This window comes from Penicillium verrucosum (assembly GCF_028828655.1).
Source record: "Penicillium verrucosum strain IBT 35672 chromosome Unknown utg000003l_segment0_segment0, whole genome shotgun sequence".
Taxonomy (NCBI): Eukaryota; Fungi; Ascomycota; class Eurotiomycetes; order Eurotiales; family Aspergillaceae; genus Penicillium; species Penicillium verrucosum.
Window position 1 is genome coordinate 2223530 of NW_026643212.1, and position 19994 is coordinate 2243523.

At 49.7% G+C, this 19994-nt stretch overlaps 7 protein-coding genes across 7 annotated transcripts; 2 read left to right on the forward strand and 5 right to left on the reverse strand.

The window, feature by feature from the left end:
- Positions 1-194: 194 nt before the first annotated feature.
- Positions 195-4853, reverse strand: N7516_008524 (uncharacterized protein; the record flags this gene model as incomplete). Its single annotated transcript, XM_057221243.1, has 3 exons — positions 195-3366; positions 3425-3534; positions 3600-4853. The coding sequence occupies 3 exons, from the start codon at positions 4851-4853 to the stop codon at positions 195-197; spliced, it is 4536 nt and encodes a 1511-aa protein (XP_057071515.1).
- A 1124-nt stretch (positions 4854-5977) lies between these two features.
- Positions 5978-8041, reverse strand: N7516_008525 (putative chromatin assembly factor 1 subunit A; the record flags this gene model as incomplete). Its single annotated transcript, XM_057221244.1, has 3 exons — positions 5978-6077; positions 6151-7265; positions 7322-8041. The coding sequence occupies 3 exons, from the start codon at positions 8039-8041 to the stop codon at positions 5978-5980; spliced, it is 1935 nt and encodes a 644-aa protein (XP_057071516.1).
- A 1044-nt stretch (positions 8042-9085) lies between these two features.
- Positions 9086-10165, reverse strand: N7516_008526 (uncharacterized protein; the record flags this gene model as incomplete). Its single annotated transcript, XM_057221245.1, has 1 exon — positions 9086-10165. One exon carries the CDS (start codon positions 10163-10165, stop codon positions 9086-9088), a length of 1080 nt encoding a protein of 359 aa, XP_057071517.1.
- Positions 10166-12973: 2808 nt separating this feature from the next.
- Positions 12974-14909, reverse strand: N7516_008527 (peroxisomal biogenesis factor 3; the record flags this gene model as incomplete). Its single annotated transcript, XM_057221246.1, has 3 exons — positions 14679-14909; positions 14212-14564; positions 12974-14154 (listed from the first exon to the last, which is right to left on the reverse strand). Exons 1-3 carry the CDS (start codon positions 14834-14836, stop codon positions 12974-12976), a joined length of 1692 nt encoding a protein of 563 aa, XP_057071518.1. The 5' UTR covers positions 14837-14909.
- Positions 14910-15482: 573 nt separating this feature from the next.
- Positions 15483-16325, forward strand: N7516_008528 (autophagy-related protein 101). The gene is made up of 3 exons (XM_057221247.1): positions 15483-15641; positions 15702-16055; positions 16105-16325. The coding sequence occupies exons 1-3, from the start codon at positions 15554-15556 to the stop codon at positions 16290-16292; spliced, it is 630 nt and encodes a 209-aa protein (XP_057071519.1). The 5' UTR covers positions 15483-15553; the 3' UTR covers positions 16293-16325.
- A 620-nt stretch (positions 16326-16945) lies between these two features.
- Positions 16946-17720, forward strand: N7516_008529 (uncharacterized protein; the record flags this gene model as incomplete). The annotated part of the gene is given in 2 exon segments (XM_057221248.1): positions 16946-17146; positions 17163-17720. 2 exon segments carry the CDS (start codon positions 16946-16948, stop codon positions 17718-17720), a joined length of 759 nt encoding a protein of 252 aa, XP_057071520.1.
- Positions 17721-18531: 811 nt separating this feature from the next.
- Positions 18532-19544, reverse strand: yop1 (putative membrane biogenesis protein (Yop1); the record flags this gene model as incomplete). The annotated part of the gene is made up of 6 exons (XM_057221249.1): positions 18532-18655; positions 18709-18766; positions 18819-18882; positions 19024-19032; positions 19102-19308; positions 19491-19544. 6 exons carry the CDS (start codon positions 19542-19544, stop codon positions 18532-18534), a joined length of 516 nt encoding a protein of 171 aa, XP_057071521.1.
- Positions 19545-19994: the final 450 nt, after the last annotated feature.

The window sequence follows — 19994 nt, forward strand, 5'->3', positions numbered from 1 at the left end:
ATGCAAGGACGTAATAATCACGATGTAGAAGACAAGAAAAAAAAAAGAAGAAAAAAGTGAAAGTGAAAGTGAAAGTGAGAAAGAAGAAGGAAACCAAAAAAAAAAAAAAAAAAAAAAAAGTCGAGCCAGCGAGGAAAAGAATAATAAAAGAGAAACGACACAACAAGACCAGGAAAAGACCAGAAAAGTCTCTCTCAAGCGATGGAATCAAACTCCTCACGCTCACGAAGTCGATTCCGAGCAAGAGTATCGCCACCACTGGCCGACAACTGCATCCAGTGCAGCGCTAGACACATACTCTGCGGGTCCGATTTAGAGTCCTTGTCTCGTCGATACATCATCTCCGCCTTGAAGGTATCCCGCGGGAGGGTCAGAGGGAGGGTCACGCGCGGGAGAAGCTCCGGATGAGTCAGATAAAGGATTGCAAGTTCGCGCTGTGCCACTGGGTTACCCTCTTTAGCAGTGATGATCCACATCCCCGCTGCATCTTGGATGGCATGACCGGGCCGGGATTGGAAGTCCGACGCAAAGGGGGGATGACGATGGGAGAGCTCCTGGAAGACGATTCGGTCGGCGATCTCGACCATGCTGTGGCAGATCTCTTCCTTGAGGCTTAGTGCGGCTAGACCGAATTGGAGGAATGCTGTCCCGCGGTCGGTCTTGTTCAGCTGATCCCCTGGGACGAACGCCGAGATAAACTGCAAGTCCCTGAAAAGGGTCTTCGGCTTCACTTCGAGGATCAGATCGCGCAAGGCTGCTACAATTTGTGCTTCCGATGGAGTGGAATAGTCAGATCGTTGGGAGCCATATGTGACTGACTCGGGAGGAGAAGAAGACGGTAGTACTGAGTCCATCTGTGGTAGGTCGTTGCGCCCAACCTCAGAGAAACTGTGGCGACTGGCCCGATGGAGTTGAGGACTGCTCCGCATCCTGTCACCTTCTCCCGGGGAAGAGCTGAGAGAAGTAGGGGAATTGGCATCTTGTGGCGAAATGAGCGACGCAACCACCAACGAACGCAAGTCCCGCAACGCGTTGAGCTTTACAAAGGGATTTCCATGACGCGAGAACACTTCGATCAGCCGGTGGAAGACTGCCTTGTATGAAAAGGACGACTGCCCGTCCGATTCCAAAAATGCTTGCGGTAGCTGCGACGAGGCCTCGACACGAGGAGCTTTGTGTTGAGCCTCACGTAGGTTGTCCAGAGACCTGCTCCGGCGACCTTTCAATGAACCACGCTGCTGACCAAGATGCTTGGAGCGCTCTTCATAATCGACGTAGAACTTCTGAACAGCAGCTCGTCGGCGCATTTCCAACTTAATGCGTTTCTGGTCCAGCGCGTTGGTAAACCAGGCGTCGGTTTCACTACCACAACTCCATACTGGAGAGCCCAAATCGCTCAAAAGCAGACTAGTCAGTGTCTGCCTCAAGCCATCCATGAACACCGCTTTCCCGTGTGTCTTGTGTTCAACACGACGGGGCTGGCGGGCTGCAGTCTCACTGAACATGGATGGTGGTCGCGAGTACACGCTTGACGCACTTGCGGCATACATAGGGTGCCGCTGGGGCGCAGACCAGAATGTACTGTAGGTATCACCGGTAGATGTCGAAGCGGCACGGCCAGGTGAACCTCCGATAGAGGACATGTCAATTGAAGGCAAGTCACGCTGAGGCCTCCATTTATCGGAGATTATGCTTTGGATAGAGGGCTTGCGACCCAATGATGGAGTATCTTGAGAAAGACGAGACATAGGATCAGGCATAGGCATATTGGCACCATAGAAGTGGGAAGCAGAATTTGTGTCCTCGCTTGTGGTCGTCGAGGGTCGAGGAGTACTAGGCATGGACATCCCAGGGAATGTGCGAGAGCCATAGCCCTCAAACTTTGAACGCTCTGTCTGGAAAAGCTCACTTGCCCATAACACTGGCGTCTCGCTCATCGTTTCCCCCACCAGTTTATTAATGCTCATTCGAACCTCGTAACAGAATCGATGAATTCTTTCTTCTCCCTTGCAGAAATTGTCGATTCCGTTGTGCGACAACCATTTCCGAGTCAGCTCGACTTGCTCGTCAGACAACTTATTCGGTCCCCCTTGGCTACTGGGTGCCTTCATCATGTTCATAACTTGCACTTCGGGTTTCTGGAACAAGGAGCCACCCAAAGACCTTGCCCCGTAACGAGAACGCTGTTCTTCGGGGAACTGGTTGAAGAGCCGGGCTGAGTAGATCATCGTTTTCAAAGCTATAGCCACGTGTTTGGCCTCCTCGTATCTGATAGAGTTCTTGACGTCGTTCATGTACCACATTTTGTCTCGGATTTTGCAAAATGTGGCCGTCATATCTTTGACTTGAGTTTGGAGTCGGCGGAGACTGTGATCGAGAGACACGAAGTCAGTCTCGCACCGCTCAATGACGCCTCGTGATTGAATCAGTGAACGAGTGTAATTCTCATGCATCGGGCCCAAGATCCACGAATCGTCCGTGGTCCTCGATGACCTAGGCGTTCCTCGTTGTCCGAGCTGCTGTGAAGCGTTCCACCAGTAGTGTGCGCCAACAAAATCGGACTCATGATGGCAGCAGAACATGGCTTCGTTGAACCGCTGCTTCAAGGACATGGCAGCTGGCTGCGTAGTATTCTGTGAAAGGAACCCATAATCACCCGCGTCCTGAATGCGGTTCTCTTTGACAAGTCGAATGATCGCCGTCTGTAGTGCTTCATGATTTTCCTCCAGTCCTAGCGTCGTGGAGTGTGCGTCATCTTCACTTTCAATCATCGGGCCTTTGGACGTTTCGTATCTACTATTAGGTAGGAGGCTCCAAGTTAAGTCACGACCATCTGCTGCAACTGAGAAGATGGTCCAATGCTCGTCTGAGGGGTGCTCTAAGCTCAGCCGCTCATTGGGATGATCTAAATCAGTTAGCTCGAATCGAATGCGAGCGGCCTTTTCAGATAGGCTATTTTCCGGTGCTAGGATGGACTGAGTTTCCACTGAGAATATGGAACCATTATGTGATGTAGGTTTTGAATTTGTGTCGTTCTTGAAACGAGCGAATGCAGAATCCATCAGTGAGTCTGGCCGAAGGTTGATAGATGGTGGCGGACTGGATGGCCAAGAATGAACACCAGCAGAGGCTGGTGAGGAATGCAAAGAGGAGGTCTGTTGGAAAAGAGTGTCTAGGAGCGTGAGAACATCCAAAGCAGACATCATGAGGAAAGTTGAGGGAGACTTTCGTCGATGAGGAAGTGGTGCCTGTAAAGAGGGAATAGAGGGGTCAATCGATACTTCCGGCGGCATCGTGTTATCGAACCGAGAGAGCATGTTTTCAACACGGCCCTTGATCATCGGACGAGGGATTGAGAAATGATGCCTTGAAGCTATCAGTAACGTGTCGAAATCTGGAGAGAGTTCAAGCTAGGATAACGTACATGGAACGCAAAACAGCAAATACTTGAGCGTAGGCACGGTGCCCAACCTGGTTCAACAATTTCTCGCGGGCATCCTTTCTGATGTGGAAGTCTAAGAGAAGACCATGGGTCTATTACAGGAAATGCAGATTATGGTCAGCTTTGCGAGTTCACCATGGGCTAGAGGCTCATATACCTCAGGATACGTCAATGCGCGATAGAGGAACTTTGAAAAGAACCACTGGAGGAATAAGAATTCCAAGAAGCGACTGCGGGTCTCGGGATTATCCAGCTTGCGCAACACAGCCTTTGCGAACTGTAGTACGGCATGAGGAAAACCGCCATCTGGGTCATCAAGTACACGGAATAAGTCATCCACGGCAGAAGCAAAGAATTCTTCTGCAACATCCGTTCGCATGGGGTCCAGGGAATCCATGGCAAAATCCAGCCCGGGTGGTGTGGCTATAGGCTCTAGGAGAAAAGCACCGGTTTGTAAAATGTCCATTAGGTAGAGTTCAAATTTGGGACGGGCTTTCCAAGTGCTGCCGGTAGTCCAAGAAGAAAGGATCTGGCCGATAAGAGGATAGTATCTACTACTTCCGTTGGAGATTAGTTGAGCGCAGACGGATGACCACACTTCCATACGCAAGCGGGATTCAGGCGTCTCTGGGTCCAAAGGGGCGGCAAAAACGTTAAAAAGAAGTATAGATAGTGGGTCAGTCCTCTCAAAGGCATATGCGTGATCCTTGAAAGCCGCGGACTGAGACTGGTTCCTGTTTAAGAAAGACTGGGCCCGAGCCCGGGATGTAGAAGGGAACGCGGGATCGTTGGTATCCAAAGCAGTGGCAGGAGAAGTAAAAGCAGCCAATTGGGCCGAAGACAGACTTTGTAGCCGGTCGACCAAAAACTGGGGATCTGAACGGACCAGCCGCAAAATCTCCAAAAAGTCCGTCCGGGACTGAGGGCTCAACTGATGAAGGAAATCCGGGAAACGGCCAATGTCAGTTCCCAAGGATGGCTCCCCGTCCACGGAGTCTGTCTGGCCATCGTTGGAAGCAGGTGAAGCGCATGATTCCTGGAGTTCTTGGAGTGTATGGTAAAGAGCAACGAAACTGGCCTTGTCATCATGGCGGAGAGCTTCGACAAGACCTCGCTGTGCAGTCAGCCCGACACGAACCATACGCGCAGAGACGCCAATGGACACCTTGGTGGCACGCAGGCGCTTCTCCAATCGCTTCCTTTGGGCCTGCTTGCGCTGGTTCTGGTGATAACGAGTGGCGAAATCCTCGAATGATATCTGGGGGACATCTTCCACTGGTACAGGTATAGAAGCCGTCGCGGGCCGGGGATTGTGTCCATTGGAGGAAGCGGCTTCTACCTTGGGACTGGCACGGGCCGAGCCAGCCAACTCACCTGGCCCCACGTTCAACGAGGATTCAAGTGCGGACATGGCTGGTGAACTCGGAGGTGAAGGAGGTAAAGGCACAGATGTGGGATCTTGCGCCCGATGCGACAAGTCACATGGTGTATTAAGCTTGGGGAAATCAGGTATTTGCTCGGCTGAAGCTGGTTAGATTGGGCTGTAATCATAATAAGGGGGTATAACGATAAGAGCACCCCTCTTTCAACGTCCCAACCCCATATAAGGGAGAAAAGCGCAAAAGTAAATAATTATAACGACGTACTGGTTGTAGAATGCAAAGAGGGATAATGATCCTCTTGATGTTCTATCATCTTGCCATTAATAGACAGTCGCAACCCCCCCTAGCCGACGAATTCCTATCGCATTCTGAAACGAAACAGAGGTTCTCGGAGTGACGATGCACTCGATCGGATGAACTGTTGGCTTCCAGGATGAATGTGTGGGAAGAAAAAGGCGGGGGAAAAGAGAGGGCAAAAATCAAAACAAGGAGGGGAGATGGGGGTTTAAAAACAAAGTAAAAATGACTAAAGAAACCCGGAGTATAAAACAAAAGGGATTATAATAGTTAGAGAGAGAGAGAGAGAGAGAGAGTAAAAAAGGAATCCTCGAAACGGACAGTTGCAGACTACAAAAGTGCTAAAAGTCAAGTAGAAGAGACTTGGAAGAAATACGCTAACAAGGTAAAAGGATCAGGTACCGAGTACAACAAGACGATGCGTTGGCAGTGCAGGAATGAGGTGTCCATGCGCCCCTCATGCGCCCCTCAGAATTTATAGACGTGTACATCTCTCTCTTTCTCTCTCTTACGTGTTCAACTATTTTAAACATATGTACATCATAAAGTATAGAATCTGAGGGCCTATTAAATCGCCACTATGGTCTAAGATCTGAGGAAATACGACTAACATGTCATAAAGTGGCAACTTGCTCACATGCAAGGATGTTGTCCTGACTTATATACATTTGTACTACGATACAACCGGCATTTGTTTCATGCAGCTAACCCGGGATACCCCGACCCTTAAAACCAAAAAGAAAAAGCAAATATGTTTGATCACGATGGAGTGAGTGAATCGTTCATAATGGCATTACAAATGCTTAGGTACACCCAAACTCCGTTCATAGGTACTCGTGTAGGGAAATCCATACTATCACCGACAAACCCATTTCTTGTCAACTTCTTTTTGTCCGACACGAGCAGCTACCTGGTCAAGGGTGGCTTTGAGTGTATCCTTGGACACCTTGGGGAATCTAGATACATCTGGATTAGCATATACTCTAACCAAAAAAAAAAAAAAAAAAAGTGGATATCGTGAGAACCAACCGTTTCTTCAAGATCTCGACCAACCCAATCTTACTGAGATCACTACCTTCAACTGCTTCCTTGAATTCAGCAAGTTGGTCGGGTGGGAATGGCCGTTTCGCTTTCGATGTGGGAGGTAAAGCACTGCTCGCCGCCACTGCTCTAGGGACTGTAGGAACAAGGAATCCGTCTATGGCTGTCGCGGGTCGCGCCTTCACAGGTACTGGATCCACAGCCTTGGGTTTCTCCCAGTATGCAGTCGAGAAGGGGTCGATGGGGAACTTGACCGTATCGGATATAGTTTGCATCCGGTAGACCTCCATTTCAGGCTCAACTCCATTGGTAGCCCACTTAATTCCAGTAGAGACAGGCTCTAAATCACCAACAATGAGACGACGTTTGCCTTCGGCAAGAGCATCATCCTCGTCATCCAGGAAACCCTCGAGATCATCTTCGCCCTCATCACTGCCTTCATCTTCTTCTTCAGAGTCCAGCTCTTCACCTTCTTCGGGTTCCTCCCATTCCGCCTCGGAATCATAATCATAATTGGTATCCGGTAGCCCTCGGTGATAGGGATTTCGCGCAAGTCTTCTCGAGGATAACTCGGACACGTGACGGGTATAAGTTCCTTGATAGGGAGGGCGGATGTCCTCGCCAAACTTGAGAGACTTCATCGTAACCTTGCAAAGAAGTTCTTGTGGCCTCGAAGATTGCATTATGCTCTGGTTTTGCGGCTGAGTCGGATCGTCAGACTGTTGTAACTGCAACAGTATATCCTTGACAGAGTTCGTTGGCTGACGCCCACGACGGAAGGGGATTATTTGAAAGACTTCTGATGGACGGAATGGATGTGTTTGGGCTGGGGCTTCAGTGCCTAGACTTGTATCAATCGTTTCCCGTACATGCTTGAGGGCCTCTGAGTCACGCTCAAACCGATGGGGAGGTGCCACGACAGTATGAGATTGCAGAAAGAAAGCAGGAAACTCTCGCTCATAGTCTGATTGCACGACACGAGTTTCGCGAGAAGAATCGGATGTGGCAGATGCCTTCTTGGGCGAAGGGGCGGTGATCACCTGTCCTGATGGAGCGGACGGTACCGGTGGTTTGGTGAAGAAGGAGTTCAGTTTCATTTGTGACTGAACCGTTAGCACATGGGCATCTTCCTGTTAGGACGATTGTGAATGACGCTTACTCGGGTCTTCTTCTCTTTCTCCTCGTCCTTTTTGCGCTTCTCTTCTTCCCTGGCGGCCTTTTCGTCCTCCTTTGCCTTCTTCTTTTCATCACGTTGCTTACGCTCTTCTTCACGTTGAGCATCCTTTTTCCGCTTTTCTTCTTCTCTGTGTCGTTTCTCCTCGTCGCGCTCGGCATCGCGCTTCTTCTTTTCCTCCGCCTTTAGGCGCCTCTCTTCTTCCCTCTTGACCTTCTCTTCCTCTTTCTTCAGCTTCTCCTCTTCCTTCTTCGCCTTCTCCTCAGCCTTCTGGCGCTCTTTGGCTTCTTTTTCTTGTTGTTTGGGATCTGTACCAGTAGAGACTAACTTGCGTTTCTTAGAGGCTGGTGTATCAGGCTCAGGATTGGAAGTAGCATTAGTGCCTGGGGACGTCGATCCCCCGGCACTAGCTTCATTTGGTTTACGTGGTGTCCGTCTCATCACGATTTCGACCGAGGGTGGAGGCGGATGATTACGCTTGATTTCAACAGGCGGGGAAGTAGTGTTGTCAGGTTGGGAGGAGAGAGATGGGTCGCGATTTTCTTGGTTTTCGCCAGCGAACTCGGCTAATGGTCGCTTCGCATTTGGCGAGGGAGGGTTGGCATCATCAATCTCGTGAATTGAGCGTTTTCGGGAACCGGATGAAGGTGATGCAGGAAATGACGGAGCCGACTGCATCGGCGATAGAGATGTACCGGGCACCATTGACTTCAGGGTGCTGGTTAAGAAGTTGAAGTCTTAGGAGCGTTGGTGGTGAGGAAAGGGGGAATAGGTTGTCGTGTGATAGATCGCGACTTCAGTTCATAGGTGGTTTAGGTCGGGTCATCCAAGGGAAAGTGCGACCGAGGGAAAGACAAACAACAGACGTCGGTCGGATTAGATAACTGATATTCAATCACAGGGTATCAACTTCGCTGTTTAATGAACGTACGGAGTAGAGCAGTGACAGTTGGGCCAAGACTGGGACGCGTTAATGGTTTCGCGCTCGCGACCGATAAGCACGTGTGTGATTATGTAACCACTCTACGAGCCCGCGGACTGCCCAGGCAAGTGCCCGAGTAGACATTCCAAGACCATCTTGTGTGGAGTCTTCAGTGTTTTACAATTTATGGCATCATTTTGGACTCCCAAGATCTTATGGAATGAGTGTGATGCCTTGTATTTCAATATTTTTAAGTTGAACAAGTCATTTTGCTATGATAGTGGTTCAATTACCTTGCAACGCAACGGCAACGGCAACGAGGCTGCAACAAAAAGCCATATAGTACCACTCCACGGATCTTATCCTAAATACGAGACGAATTGAGATAACCTTTGGGGTGAAATTGCTATCTCTAAATTAAGAAAAGCTAGGCCAGATAACCAACACCAGGATGGCCCCGTATGCAGCCGCAGAAGGACGAAGACAAGCGAGAGCTAATCTATAGAGACCAGCAGTGCCATCGAGGATATACAGCCAAAAATAAAATTAAAAGAGCCTGGAGAAAAACAGAGATGCGACGCTTGGAATAGAAAGGAATAAATCAGACAGCAAACGTGCAAAGATATAGACAAAGCAGAAGGACGCATTGGTCTAAACCATCAAGATATGCTGAATAGGGCCAGGTGTGGAGTTGCAACGAGATAGGTATTATGTGCAATTGACGAGGCGTTAAAAGAAATCATGTAGAAATCATAAAAGATAGAAGGAAGCGGGATATAAGAAGATGAAGGACGAAGAGTTGGCAGACGCTGGATGAAAACAGGGTCTCAGTCGCTGTCCGAATCGGGATTTGCGACGAAAAGCCGCACATTGGTCATGGTAGTAGTTCGCTCATCCACACTGCCTCGTCGTCGCAACTCGGCTGCCGTAGTGGCTTTCTCGGCTGCCGCAGTGGCGGCGCTCGGAGCCTGCATGTCACCAACAAAATCGTCTTGCTCTTGCTCGCTGCTGTGTGTTGTTGCGGCATCATCTTTGTGGAGAGATGACAGTCGGCTCTTTTCTTCTTCGTGAATCTCCGCGGGTGTATTTTCAGACACTTCTGGCAGGTCGGTCTTCTCGTTCGGGGGCGTGCTGTTGCTGCCCATCGTTCCCTGTGGCCGCGAGTATCCACTTGGGTAACGGTGGGCACTTCCCAGGGAGCTGCGGCCGCTGCCGGTCCGTCTGTGGACTGCGCCACCATCACTGCTGAGAGTGTCATCATCCCCATCGCCGACCTCGTTCGCACTCAATCGCACGGGGACCTTGGCGCCCACTAGATTTGAGGGCGAGAACTCAGCAGCTCCCTTAGGACCATGTCGGATCTTGCCACTAGCCAAGGCTCCTGCCCGGCCAGCACCATGCACTTCAAGGTACGCTCTCTTCTTGTCCCGTAAGGCTTGTTCGCGCGATCTAGCGTCTTCAGGCTGTGCCCGGTCACACCAGACGGTAGCCTTTTGCCGCCGCATGAGGGCCACATATCCAAGCTGAGAGTTGGCAGAGCGAGACGAGGCGGTTCGCCGAATGTCAGAAACACCATGCCCCGCATGTACCGTCGGATGGTTGCTGGTGGACGAGGTCGAGGTGGTGGTGCTAGACATGCGTCGAGAGGGTGGGTGAGGAGGAAGAGTCATTTGAGGAATTGGAGGTGGCGGAGTGCCATGGTAGTGCTGCGAGCCGCTCGAGTAGGGCAACACGTTGGAGGATGTGGTTCGAGTCCGACTGTGCGTGGTCTGGGGGCTCGCTAGATGGGGCGCAAGTTGGTGCCGTGGAGAATCGTAGGATTGATACCCGCCATACCCGTGCTGGGCACCAGAGAGGGGCTTCCGGGCAGGAGGCCCTTGGTGGAGGGGCATTCGAAAGTCAGTCATGTTGGGCGGAAGAGTACACCAGCCTTAAATTTCCAATGTGGGGTGCCGCTGTTCTAGGAGTACGCTTTGCCCAGGAGCGCGTTGGAAGTTATTTCAGGATGTGGGATGCTGATTCGTGATGATGACTTGAAGGGCTGCGTTTCCGATGCGTGCGGCTGACGGATAGAGAGATAATGCGGCCTCAGCGCCTACTGCAGTATGCAGCCGCCGCAATCCCGTTTGGGGGGTCTTAGGCGGAAGGCTGAGAATGGGAGCCTCAAATATGTAGCGTGACCAAGGTGTTGTAGTTGTGCAATGGGCTAATCCTCCGACTATTCCTCGGGATGGTTTTGAGGCGAGGTGACCGGTAGGAGCGCACACAGGAAAGTGTGATTCAATCGGTAGGCAATCTCGGTGACTGTAGTGAAAGAGGGAAATTACAAAGAAGCACACAACAGCCCTGCAGTCTGCCAGTAAATGTCGAATGTGGAGGAATAGTCGGGATGGGCAGGTCTTAAGGGGAGGCAGGGCAGATCGGGGGAAACCTTGAGGACTTTGACCGGTCGTTCCTTGGTAGAGTAAAGTGATTGGACGATACGGAACACGGCGGAGGAAGTACTTTCCCACACAATTGGGCGGGTGGAGTACTTGACTCAGCCACACATGAGGCTGGGTAACTTATTCCGTACAACATACGGAGTACGGTATATTACATTTCAAGGTTCAAGATCTAAAACATCGAATGTTTCAAATTGTTGTCTCTCTCCAGCTCTCATTTTCATAACGCCATCATTATTTATTTTGTACTCCGTTGGCCTTTTCTTGTTGATCAATGTTGCATTGACATGCCAATACAAATCCGCCTCCCACCGAGCACGTGAATGCTTGAAAGCAACATATTTGTGGGATCCTTGGTTATTCATTATCACTGAGGATAATAGCTCTGCCGCGGAAATATTTGGTGTGATGATGCGAATCGTGGACCCCCAGACTCCTCCAGCCGACGTACACCACCACCTAACAATCCCTGCTGCGGCCATCAACTGGCTCCACCATCTAGCCGCCCCGTAACCCCAATAAGACACCAAGGTATGCTGCTAACAATGGCAGTCCACAAGTGCCCACGTCCTCTCCCATGTTCTAGGGCCTGCGGTCAGGTGAGGTCGTTGCTCCCGTTACAAGCGGCTCGTTTCCTAGGACTGTTAGGCTAAGCGAGAATTCGGAGATGGTGGCATAGCGGCCAATGTCCAAGACTCCAAGCGACTTCAAGTTGGTGGTAATTTGTTACCACTTTTGCGAGCCATTCCTGCGAGAAGTGCATAATGCTGGTGCAGATTGGCTCAAACTATATGGCCTATCACAACGTCTGTCTCGTCGGATTCACTATCTGATATGGACATACACCTGGCTCGACTTCTCTGCATGTCGTCCCTAGTAGAGACGAGGGAATACTTGCTAGCGTTCTAGAACTTCTAGTATCTTCTTCGACTAGATCCGGTCCTTTTTTGGTTCTTTATGAATATCGATGTTCGAGAGCTCTTTGATAGGCAGAACGATCATATGAATGGGGACTGCCGCGTGTGCTACTGGACATTTAATTGCATATAAGCTACATATATCCACATATCCTCGGAAGATAAGGGCAACATCCATTTTTACAAGATGTGCGAGCTTGTCACCAAGCCCCCTATATTTAAACATGCATGGGCCATGTAATAAAGACCAGGACCGATGATAGCGGGCTGATCATTGGACTTAATTGCACAGTGCGGGGTATACTACCCTGCGAAGGAACGTTGGAAGAGGAAGAGATATTTTATCATGCACATGGAATTTGCCTTTAAAATAGCCGGGGGGTAGTATTCCCATTGGAGGTACTTCGTCAGCCAATGGCTCGGACAGTATTGATGCATACCATAATTGGACTAACGCTTGGAAGAAAGGACATAGGGTGACCCTCCAACCCCTTCGGTTAAAAACGGTGAAAATGCCCATTAAAAGTGCTATGTCAATACATATACAACAAAACAAGGTCATAGTTCAATACGGTAAAGTTTCAATTGCGCGACAAAAAACAAAAAACAACGGAGAGAGCTGCGCCACACCAAGTGGGCTGTATTAGCTCATTGGTGGAGCTCGCAAGCTGCAATAGGAAAAAGAGTATAGTCGTGACGTCAAGATGTTTCAGCGTATCCGCGTTTTTACGAAGAGACAAAAGGAAAAAGTGCCTGTGCCTGATGAGACATTGACATTCAGAATGAGGCACAAGCCGAAGACGGAAACCATTGTGATGAGTGGGGAAAAATAAATGTGACATACGACACTAGTATGAACTATGTATGAACTACTGTTGTAGACTGAAAATCTATATCTGTGCTAGCGGATGTGTCCAGCACATATCTTTTGCTTTCCAAGCATTTTATTTGTAGATACATAATATGGCTCCATAATCTCACTCGGCGATGTCCTAGCATCCTTATATGTGTCTCAGCGCCACTATCCCCAAGCATAGGGCCCCGGTGACTCCACTCACACTAGTCTACTTTGGTCTGGGGTATAAGATCATACAATTAGGCGTGCTCGCTAAACCATGACGCATTCATGCCTAATTTGTTGTAGAGAATAAAAACAGGGAAAACATTGCTAGAAATAGGTAAGATAGGTAATTGAATTGGCATATATCATTAGCATACCTCAATTCTATCGCAAAGATAATGTACGTAGAGGAAATAGAAACCAGGTCCAGAACGATCGGCAAAAAACCAAGGGTGTAAGGTTATAGAGAGAATCACACGAATCGCCATCAAGGTTGAAGAGTCCTTCATTGCCTTACTGTGTTGGCTGGTTTTCTTCTGTTGGGGAGGTGTTCCCATCATCCGTGGCCTTGCCCCATGCCTCCTCAAAGGCCGAGGCCGCCAAAGGCTCAGGCTCAGGCTCATTGAAGGCAGGTTCATCGGGCACAAGACTGCGTGGTTGTGGCTCAATGATCTCCTCCTCCCCCTTTAAATCGGCTTTAACTTCCTTCTCAACTATCACCTGGGAAAAAGATGATGAAGCAGTGTCATTATCGACTAGATCCGCCTCCCTGGTCGGTACGGCGTTGTTCTTAGCACCAAGAAGCTCGAGGTCAAAGTTCGAGCTATAGACCACGGCAGAGAAGGCCTCGAGCTCACGCACGTTCTGGTCCATGGCGACCAAATACTCATTTGGCGGGTGGGCACCATTGCCAATTACGTGTGTCTGGCGAGTCATGACAGCTAGGAGGTTGGCAAGCTTTGTCTTACGCTCGGAGTTGGCAGCCAGGGGCACAACAGTGGCGATTGAATCAAATGATTGCGGAGCAGTCTCTGGTGCGGAGGTGGAGGTGGGCGCCTTGAAGGCATCAGCGGCACACCTTTGATCGATAAGGGTTGAGAATCCCTCGTTGTTAAGAAGTGTAAGGACAAGGGAGAAAGAAGGAGAGTCGATCAAATCTGCTGTCTCATCTAGGAGGTGTCGCAGCTTCGACGCCGTCTGGGAAGAGGACGGGTCAGCTACGCCTTCCACGCCCGACTCGCGTAAGACATGTTCCTCTTCCTCTGCCGGCGGAAGCAAGCAAGAAAGCCATTTTTGAGATCGTCGCTCGTCCTCGGTGCTGCCTTCCACCTTCTTTCGGATTTGCAAGGTCAACTCAGAGAGCTTGGCCAAGCTGATATCCTCACGTGGATTCAAAGGTCCAAATACTTCCTCGACGGCAGCTTGCACCCTTCCCATCACGTCCTTCCACCCGCGGTGAAGCAGCCACCAACTGAAGGCGAGGTAACGTCGGTTGGTCTCGAAGTCATCGCCCAATGTTTGAGTGAGCTCATCATCGTGGTCTTCAAGACTGATTGTCGAGGCGTTCGCAGGTGGTGTAGCAAGGGAGATCACGCTAGAGAGGTAGTTCCGGCGGCCGAGTAGGTTAAGTTGGATATGAGTGAAGACGGTGAGCAAGGAGAGAGTGTAGACCATAGTAAAAGACCGAGTGACAGCTAGAAAATGTTAACTTCTACCAGACGGGGTTGATTATGGACGAAATAAAGGCTCACAGGTAATCTTCACCTCATTCCACAGTTGGGTCTTGTTCCGTTTGGGCCGAGGTTGTCCGTCCGAGTTCAGAGCAGAGTCTCCGATCTGGCTTGCGTGCACATATCCCTCACTCTGGAAACTGGAGAGGCTTCTCCGATCATCGTCTGGCAGACTCGGGGCTACTGAGCTCAGATCTGACCCAGTTGCCTCGCCTGCATTCAGTCGAGCCAACCTCTCCGCCCGCTTTTGCTGCAGCTCCTTGGTCAACTCCTCAACTGGGAGAGCATCGATAATATTCTCGGCGGCGGTCGGCAACAAGGCAAGGACAGTGTATGTGCAATCGGTTTGGTTTTGTTCGAATCGTCGGCGCAGACTATTGCGATGGGTCAGTGATTCCGGTTCGGGGTATTCTGGTCGAGGTTGCACGTGCTACAAGCTCGCGCTTGCCAGTGGAGGGATAGGAGTCATCGAATCAAGGGCAACTGACTTTTCGCGGGCAATCCGATCGCTGCTCATGCGCTCCCGTGCCTCGGAGATCTTGGATAGGACATATTGTCCGGCCAAGTAGCCGGCTCCTACCACCCCAGCCCCAATTGCAAGACCTTTGCGATTGCGCTGGAACCAGCGCCTCGTCGCACCGATCATAATTGTGTTTGGTGCTTCTCTGGAAAGAAGTTAAAATGATAGGCAATTTCAAATCATAATAGATCCAGGAGATGGATGATTCAGTAGATGAGGAAGAGAGGCTTCGGGCGCTGATCGCCAGTTTCAGGCCTCGGCTAACTAGAGCTCACCGTTATGCAAGAGTGAACCGGACCTATAAAACACCACGTAGGGTTAAAAGTACCTACAAACATACCTAGGTACTGCATGCTCTAACTAGATATTTGACTATGTACATAGTATATAGTTATATCTTTTCATTCCTCTAAATCATCAATTATTGTGTCACATTAGAGCTCTCCCCCGGATTTGGCATGGCCATCCCGCAACAACCCGCTAATCCCTGCCCAAGTGTATGTCTCTTTCTTATTTTTTCTCTTCTCATCGCTCTTTTGTATACTCCGCATACTCCGTACACTCCGTACTTCTTCAACATAAGCGTTCTCTTTCAAACTGGTTTCCCCCAGTTCGATGATAAGCGATAAGCTTCAGTCGGCTACGTCCGATACAGGCCCGCCCCCCCCCTTGCCATATTACCCTTGGGGTCATCACTCCACCTTACATCCCTCCAGTTCTATACAACAACTTGCTTCCTGACTATTCCTCTATTCTGTATTTACGACAATACTTCCCCCTTCTACCAACAAAAGCTGTCTGAGCCTGCACCCAACCCCAACCGGCTTGGTTGCGAGCTGCGTCATGGCGGGGATGGAGCCCCGCAAAACCCCTCCGGAGTACTTCCTGGAGATCTTCGCCGACACCACCCATGTGCGAGATGTACTGAAGGGTTAGTTGTGAACCGGAGACATATGTGATCATGTTTTTACTGAAAAGTGTTTCCTGCCAGGTGTCCTCAACCTCATCTTCTTCCACCGTTACTTCCCTTCTATCCGGCCGGTCACCTTTGACGTGCTCGATTTCACACTCCCCGCTATAAACGATGCAGATCTAGAGACGTTAATTGAATCGCGCGTATCAGCTCTGGTCCGGCAGCACTTATCCTCCGCAGCCGGCGGGCAGGATGGTCAAATTGTCGGAGGGGGCGGGGGCGTGCGAGGGCGGATCGCAGTCGAGTTCTACGAGAAGAAACGGCGTCGCTCTGGGCACTGGTTTGGCGGATTAACTGGGAAAGGCGAGGAAGAGGTGTGCTGGGAGATTTGGACACTTGATGTGACGATCGCAACACCGCGCACTGAGTCTGGTATGTACAGTCTGCGGGTCCCTTTATCCAGAACTAATTTTGGTCACAGAACGAGCCAAAGTGCGCAAGGCAATGGGAAATATGCTGCAAAAGGCAGCCTTGAAAATCTTGAGCGTGGTAAATCGAGATAAAGACCATATCCCACCCATTACCACTAGCGATTCCAACCCATTCCCCTATCGGATTGTCGTCAACCCTCGCGCTGACGGCTGGGGTAATCGCATGGGGCTCTACTGAGCTATGTGGTTTGATTAAGAGCTTGGACGATACGTGGAATCGCGGAATCGTAAAGTCTGATACGTTCCCACTCCGATTATTGTTCAACCAACCGGACACGTTGCTTTTATTTCCTTCAATGGAACATGGCCGCGGGCGATCGACCCCGATACGATTTACGAAGTCTGTCAGATATTATAAAAAGGGCTATACTATGAGCCTACGAAACCTCATGTGCTGTTCTTGACCTTTCAAGCGATGGCCATACGGAGTTTAGTGCTTAGGTGTTTATTTCTTTTGGGAATTTTGAAAGGGCTGGGCTGGTGTTTTTTTACAATGTGGCGTAAGTACATATGAAGCTGTTTTTTTAACTCGATTACGAAAATAAATGCGGATATCCTGCGGGCCTTCTATATCCTTCACGAGGCAGCATAGACCGGAGAGGTGTGTGATTTCGGTGTACAGCGTCTCTTCAACCAGACCATCGCGGAATTTGTCATTAAACACTCTACTTAGGTACGAAACATATTCTATGAGAGCTACACCGTGCATGACAGCCTGCAAGTTGTAAGCAAAATGGTACCATTGGGCCAATAATATTCCACCTGATCCCCCAACACCCAATATCTAGCCGAAGATTCAACTGCCCCTCCATACAGTGTGCCAACACCCCAATGCAGGACCAAAGAAGCATCACATTGCTTCAAGCAGAAGCCGACAATGACGACGAAAGTTATTTCCGGCTTCTGATCAACGGGTTAGTAAGGTATATCACTATCGCCCAAGGTATCTGGAGCACAGATGATATGTGCTTCGGTCCATCTCTCGCCACGATTCTCCCAGAACTTCCTACAGGCGATTGGAACGCTGGGCTGGTAAACAAACATCCAGAAACCGGCGAGCCGTACTTCGCACGCGCTACTCGAGCTTCGTGAGAATACATGGCATAATACCTTTGTTGATTACATGGATCTCGGCGAGAGCAGGAGACTTCGGACGGGAGTTTACGAAGTCAAATGTCCGCAATTTGAGGAACTTGTCGTTGTCAAGTTTGCTCGCTTTGACTGGGAAATTGGGTATATGGAGGGCGAGACTGCTAGCTACCGGTTGATTGAGGATCATAACATTGGACCCCGGTTCCTAGGACATCTCGTTGAAGATGGTCGTGTTATTGGTTTTTTGATGGAGCGTATCGCCAATGCGCGACATGCTGGGCCTCAGGATCTTGAGATTTGCCAGCAGACACTCGCTCGGTTACATGCTTTGGGGATTAAGCATGGTGATGTGAATCGGTTCAACTTCTTGGTTCGGGACTCGAGAGCTATCTTGATTGATTTTGACAAGGCTCGGAAGTGTGATGATCCTAACTTGCTTGCTGGAGAGCTCGGCAGCTTACAAGAAGCGCTGGAATCTTCTTCGGAGAAGGGTGGTGGGGGGTATCTTTGTTAGCACCGATTAGCTGTCATTATCGGAACAGAAGGACGTTGGTCAAAGTTGGTTTGCCGTCAGACCACCTCCTCGAGGTCCATTAATGTGTTTGGCTTTGACCCTGGAGTAGGCGGATGAAGGTGGTTGATTTTTACGCCCGAGGAGCGTCAGGGGATTCTTGATGAAGAATGGTTGTAAGACGCATGTTGGTCCGAAGAGCTGTCTTGTTGATCGGATTAATGAGATGTGTGAAATTATCAGAAGTACATACGAGGATAGCTACGCGCAATATTTTGAGAAGCCAGGCGATGCTGTTGATACGACATGTATGGAGAGTGAAAAAGCATGGGCTGCTGTGTGAACCTGTAGCTTGTGTAGCTTGGCCAAAGTATCCCTACTTGTGCGGGGATGTACCTCGATGGCGCATACCTAGTGCAGCACCCCAAATAAGATACAAAATAAGATATATGTAGACGACGTAGATCTCTAACATCCGAAAACCAACTGCATCCCAATTGACAATGTACGAACTAAGCAACTAAACCACTCGAGTGTGACAAAATGGCAAGAACCAAGACAAGACATTCTCATATTCAGCGAATATCCAACCACGGACCTGTCGCAACATTTCTCGGGTCCTCTCTATTTCATATTCCGGCTATTGCACTGCTCCTATTTAATCATAGCAACGAAGCTTTGAGCCAACAACTTCACTTCGTGCTTAATGCCCCACCGGGCACAGAGAATCGGATCCGCGACCCGCGCCAAAGCAGGTTCCACGGAGCTTTTATTGTCCATGCGATTCTCAGCTAAGAGGTAAGACTATACCTCTCTAGGTGGAGTGGGGCTTGCTCGCAGCCTCGGCCTGGGCGCGGAGGTTGGAGGAGGTACCGTTGGTGGAGAAGAAACGTCCAACCACGGGCTGGAGGAAGGAGTGGAAGACAACTTGGGCACCGCTGTCATAAAAGGTCAGCTACTGGTCTAGGCTTGGTCATGAGATAGGACATACCTGGTCTGGGGAAGAGCCATCCACATGATCAGGACGAACTTGAAGATGTAGTAGAAGGCTGTGATCAGTTAGCAAAGTAGTAGAAAGATTGGCATCTTGTGGGCACATACGGAACCAGTAAGCGGCGCTGATGGCGCTCTCAATGACAGTCAGGAAAGCGAAGACAACCCAGTACTATCAAGTCAGGTGTTAGAATCACTGGTCGTGCGAGCGGGAAAGATGTCACGTGGATGGTGTATGATAACCCCGAATCGGCGGTGATCCCATACTTCCGCACGATTGCGACAACAAGGTGATAGAGTCATATGAACATACCGTGAGCCACTGTGAGAGTGAAGAAAAACATGGTTAGCGATTTGCGCATGGACAGGAAAAAGTTACAAAAAATCTTACCTGGGTGTCATCCTGGGTGCTTGAGGTGAAAAGCGCCTGAAGGGAGTAGTAACCGGGGACGAGGAAACCGGCAAAGTTGACGAGGAACTCGCCAGCAATGTTGAAGAAGACAAGGAAGAAGTAGATTCCGACGAGGCCGAGGATGACATAGACCTTGGGGACATTGGTCTGACGCTCGAGGTTGGCGAGGACAGGGTACTTGGAGAGCTACAAAATGATAGATGTCAGCTTGAAAATCACAGCGATAGATAACATCTTGAAGTGTTTATCAAAGGATGCGATTGTAGTCGCTCCTGTTGTGGTCGCTGGCGCTTAGAATCATTGCAGTCACCAGGCGAGGGCTAGACCTGAGGCGCCAGTGAAACACACAACAATAGCTGGAAACGTACCTCCTTGTCAAGCTGAGCAATAGAGTGCTGAGCACGCTCCTGGAAAGAGGCCATTTTTGGTTATAAAGGATATCGTGTGTGGGAAAACAGGTCAAAGAGCTATTAGGATGGCAATGGAGCGAGGGATGGTGAGAATGCAACCGGTAAAGCTGGCGGCAAGAAGACAGAGGCTAGCCTGTGTGCATCACGTGATGGACATGACGTATCCGTCCATGCCATGTGAAGCTGCACGAAATAGATTGTTATTTAGTTTGAATATATGTGTTATCTCACTAGTGACTTTGAATTTGAAGATCTAGCCTTGGAGATTATGCAGATATGATTCCCTATGTCTTTAAACATGCTACCTGCTGGGGTACCTAACTGAGGGGCTAAGGCAAACATATTGGCCTTAAAAAGAATGTAGCGAGTTTTAAACTTCAACAGTACTAGCGCTGAAGGGTTAATGTAATTCGAAACAGATTTCAAAAGGAAGATTTGAATGTTGAATGTATACTCTGTATT

What these genes read in the sequence shown, in the direction of transcription:
- N7516_008528 (XM_057221247.1), top strand. Translation starts at nt 15,554, where the DNA reads ATGGCGGGGATGGAGCCCCGCAAAACCCCTCCGGAGTACTTCCTGGAG. An exon ending in TGTGCGAGATGTACTGAAGG is followed by an intron (nt 15,642 to 15,701) that starts GTTAGTTGTGAA and finishes GTTTCCTGCCAG; the next exon opens with GTGTCCTCAACCTCATCTTC. An exon ending in AACACCGCGCACTGAGTCTG is followed by an intron (nt 16,056 to 16,104) that starts GTATGTACAGTC and finishes TTTTGGTCACAG; the next exon opens with AACGAGCCAAAGTGCGCAAG.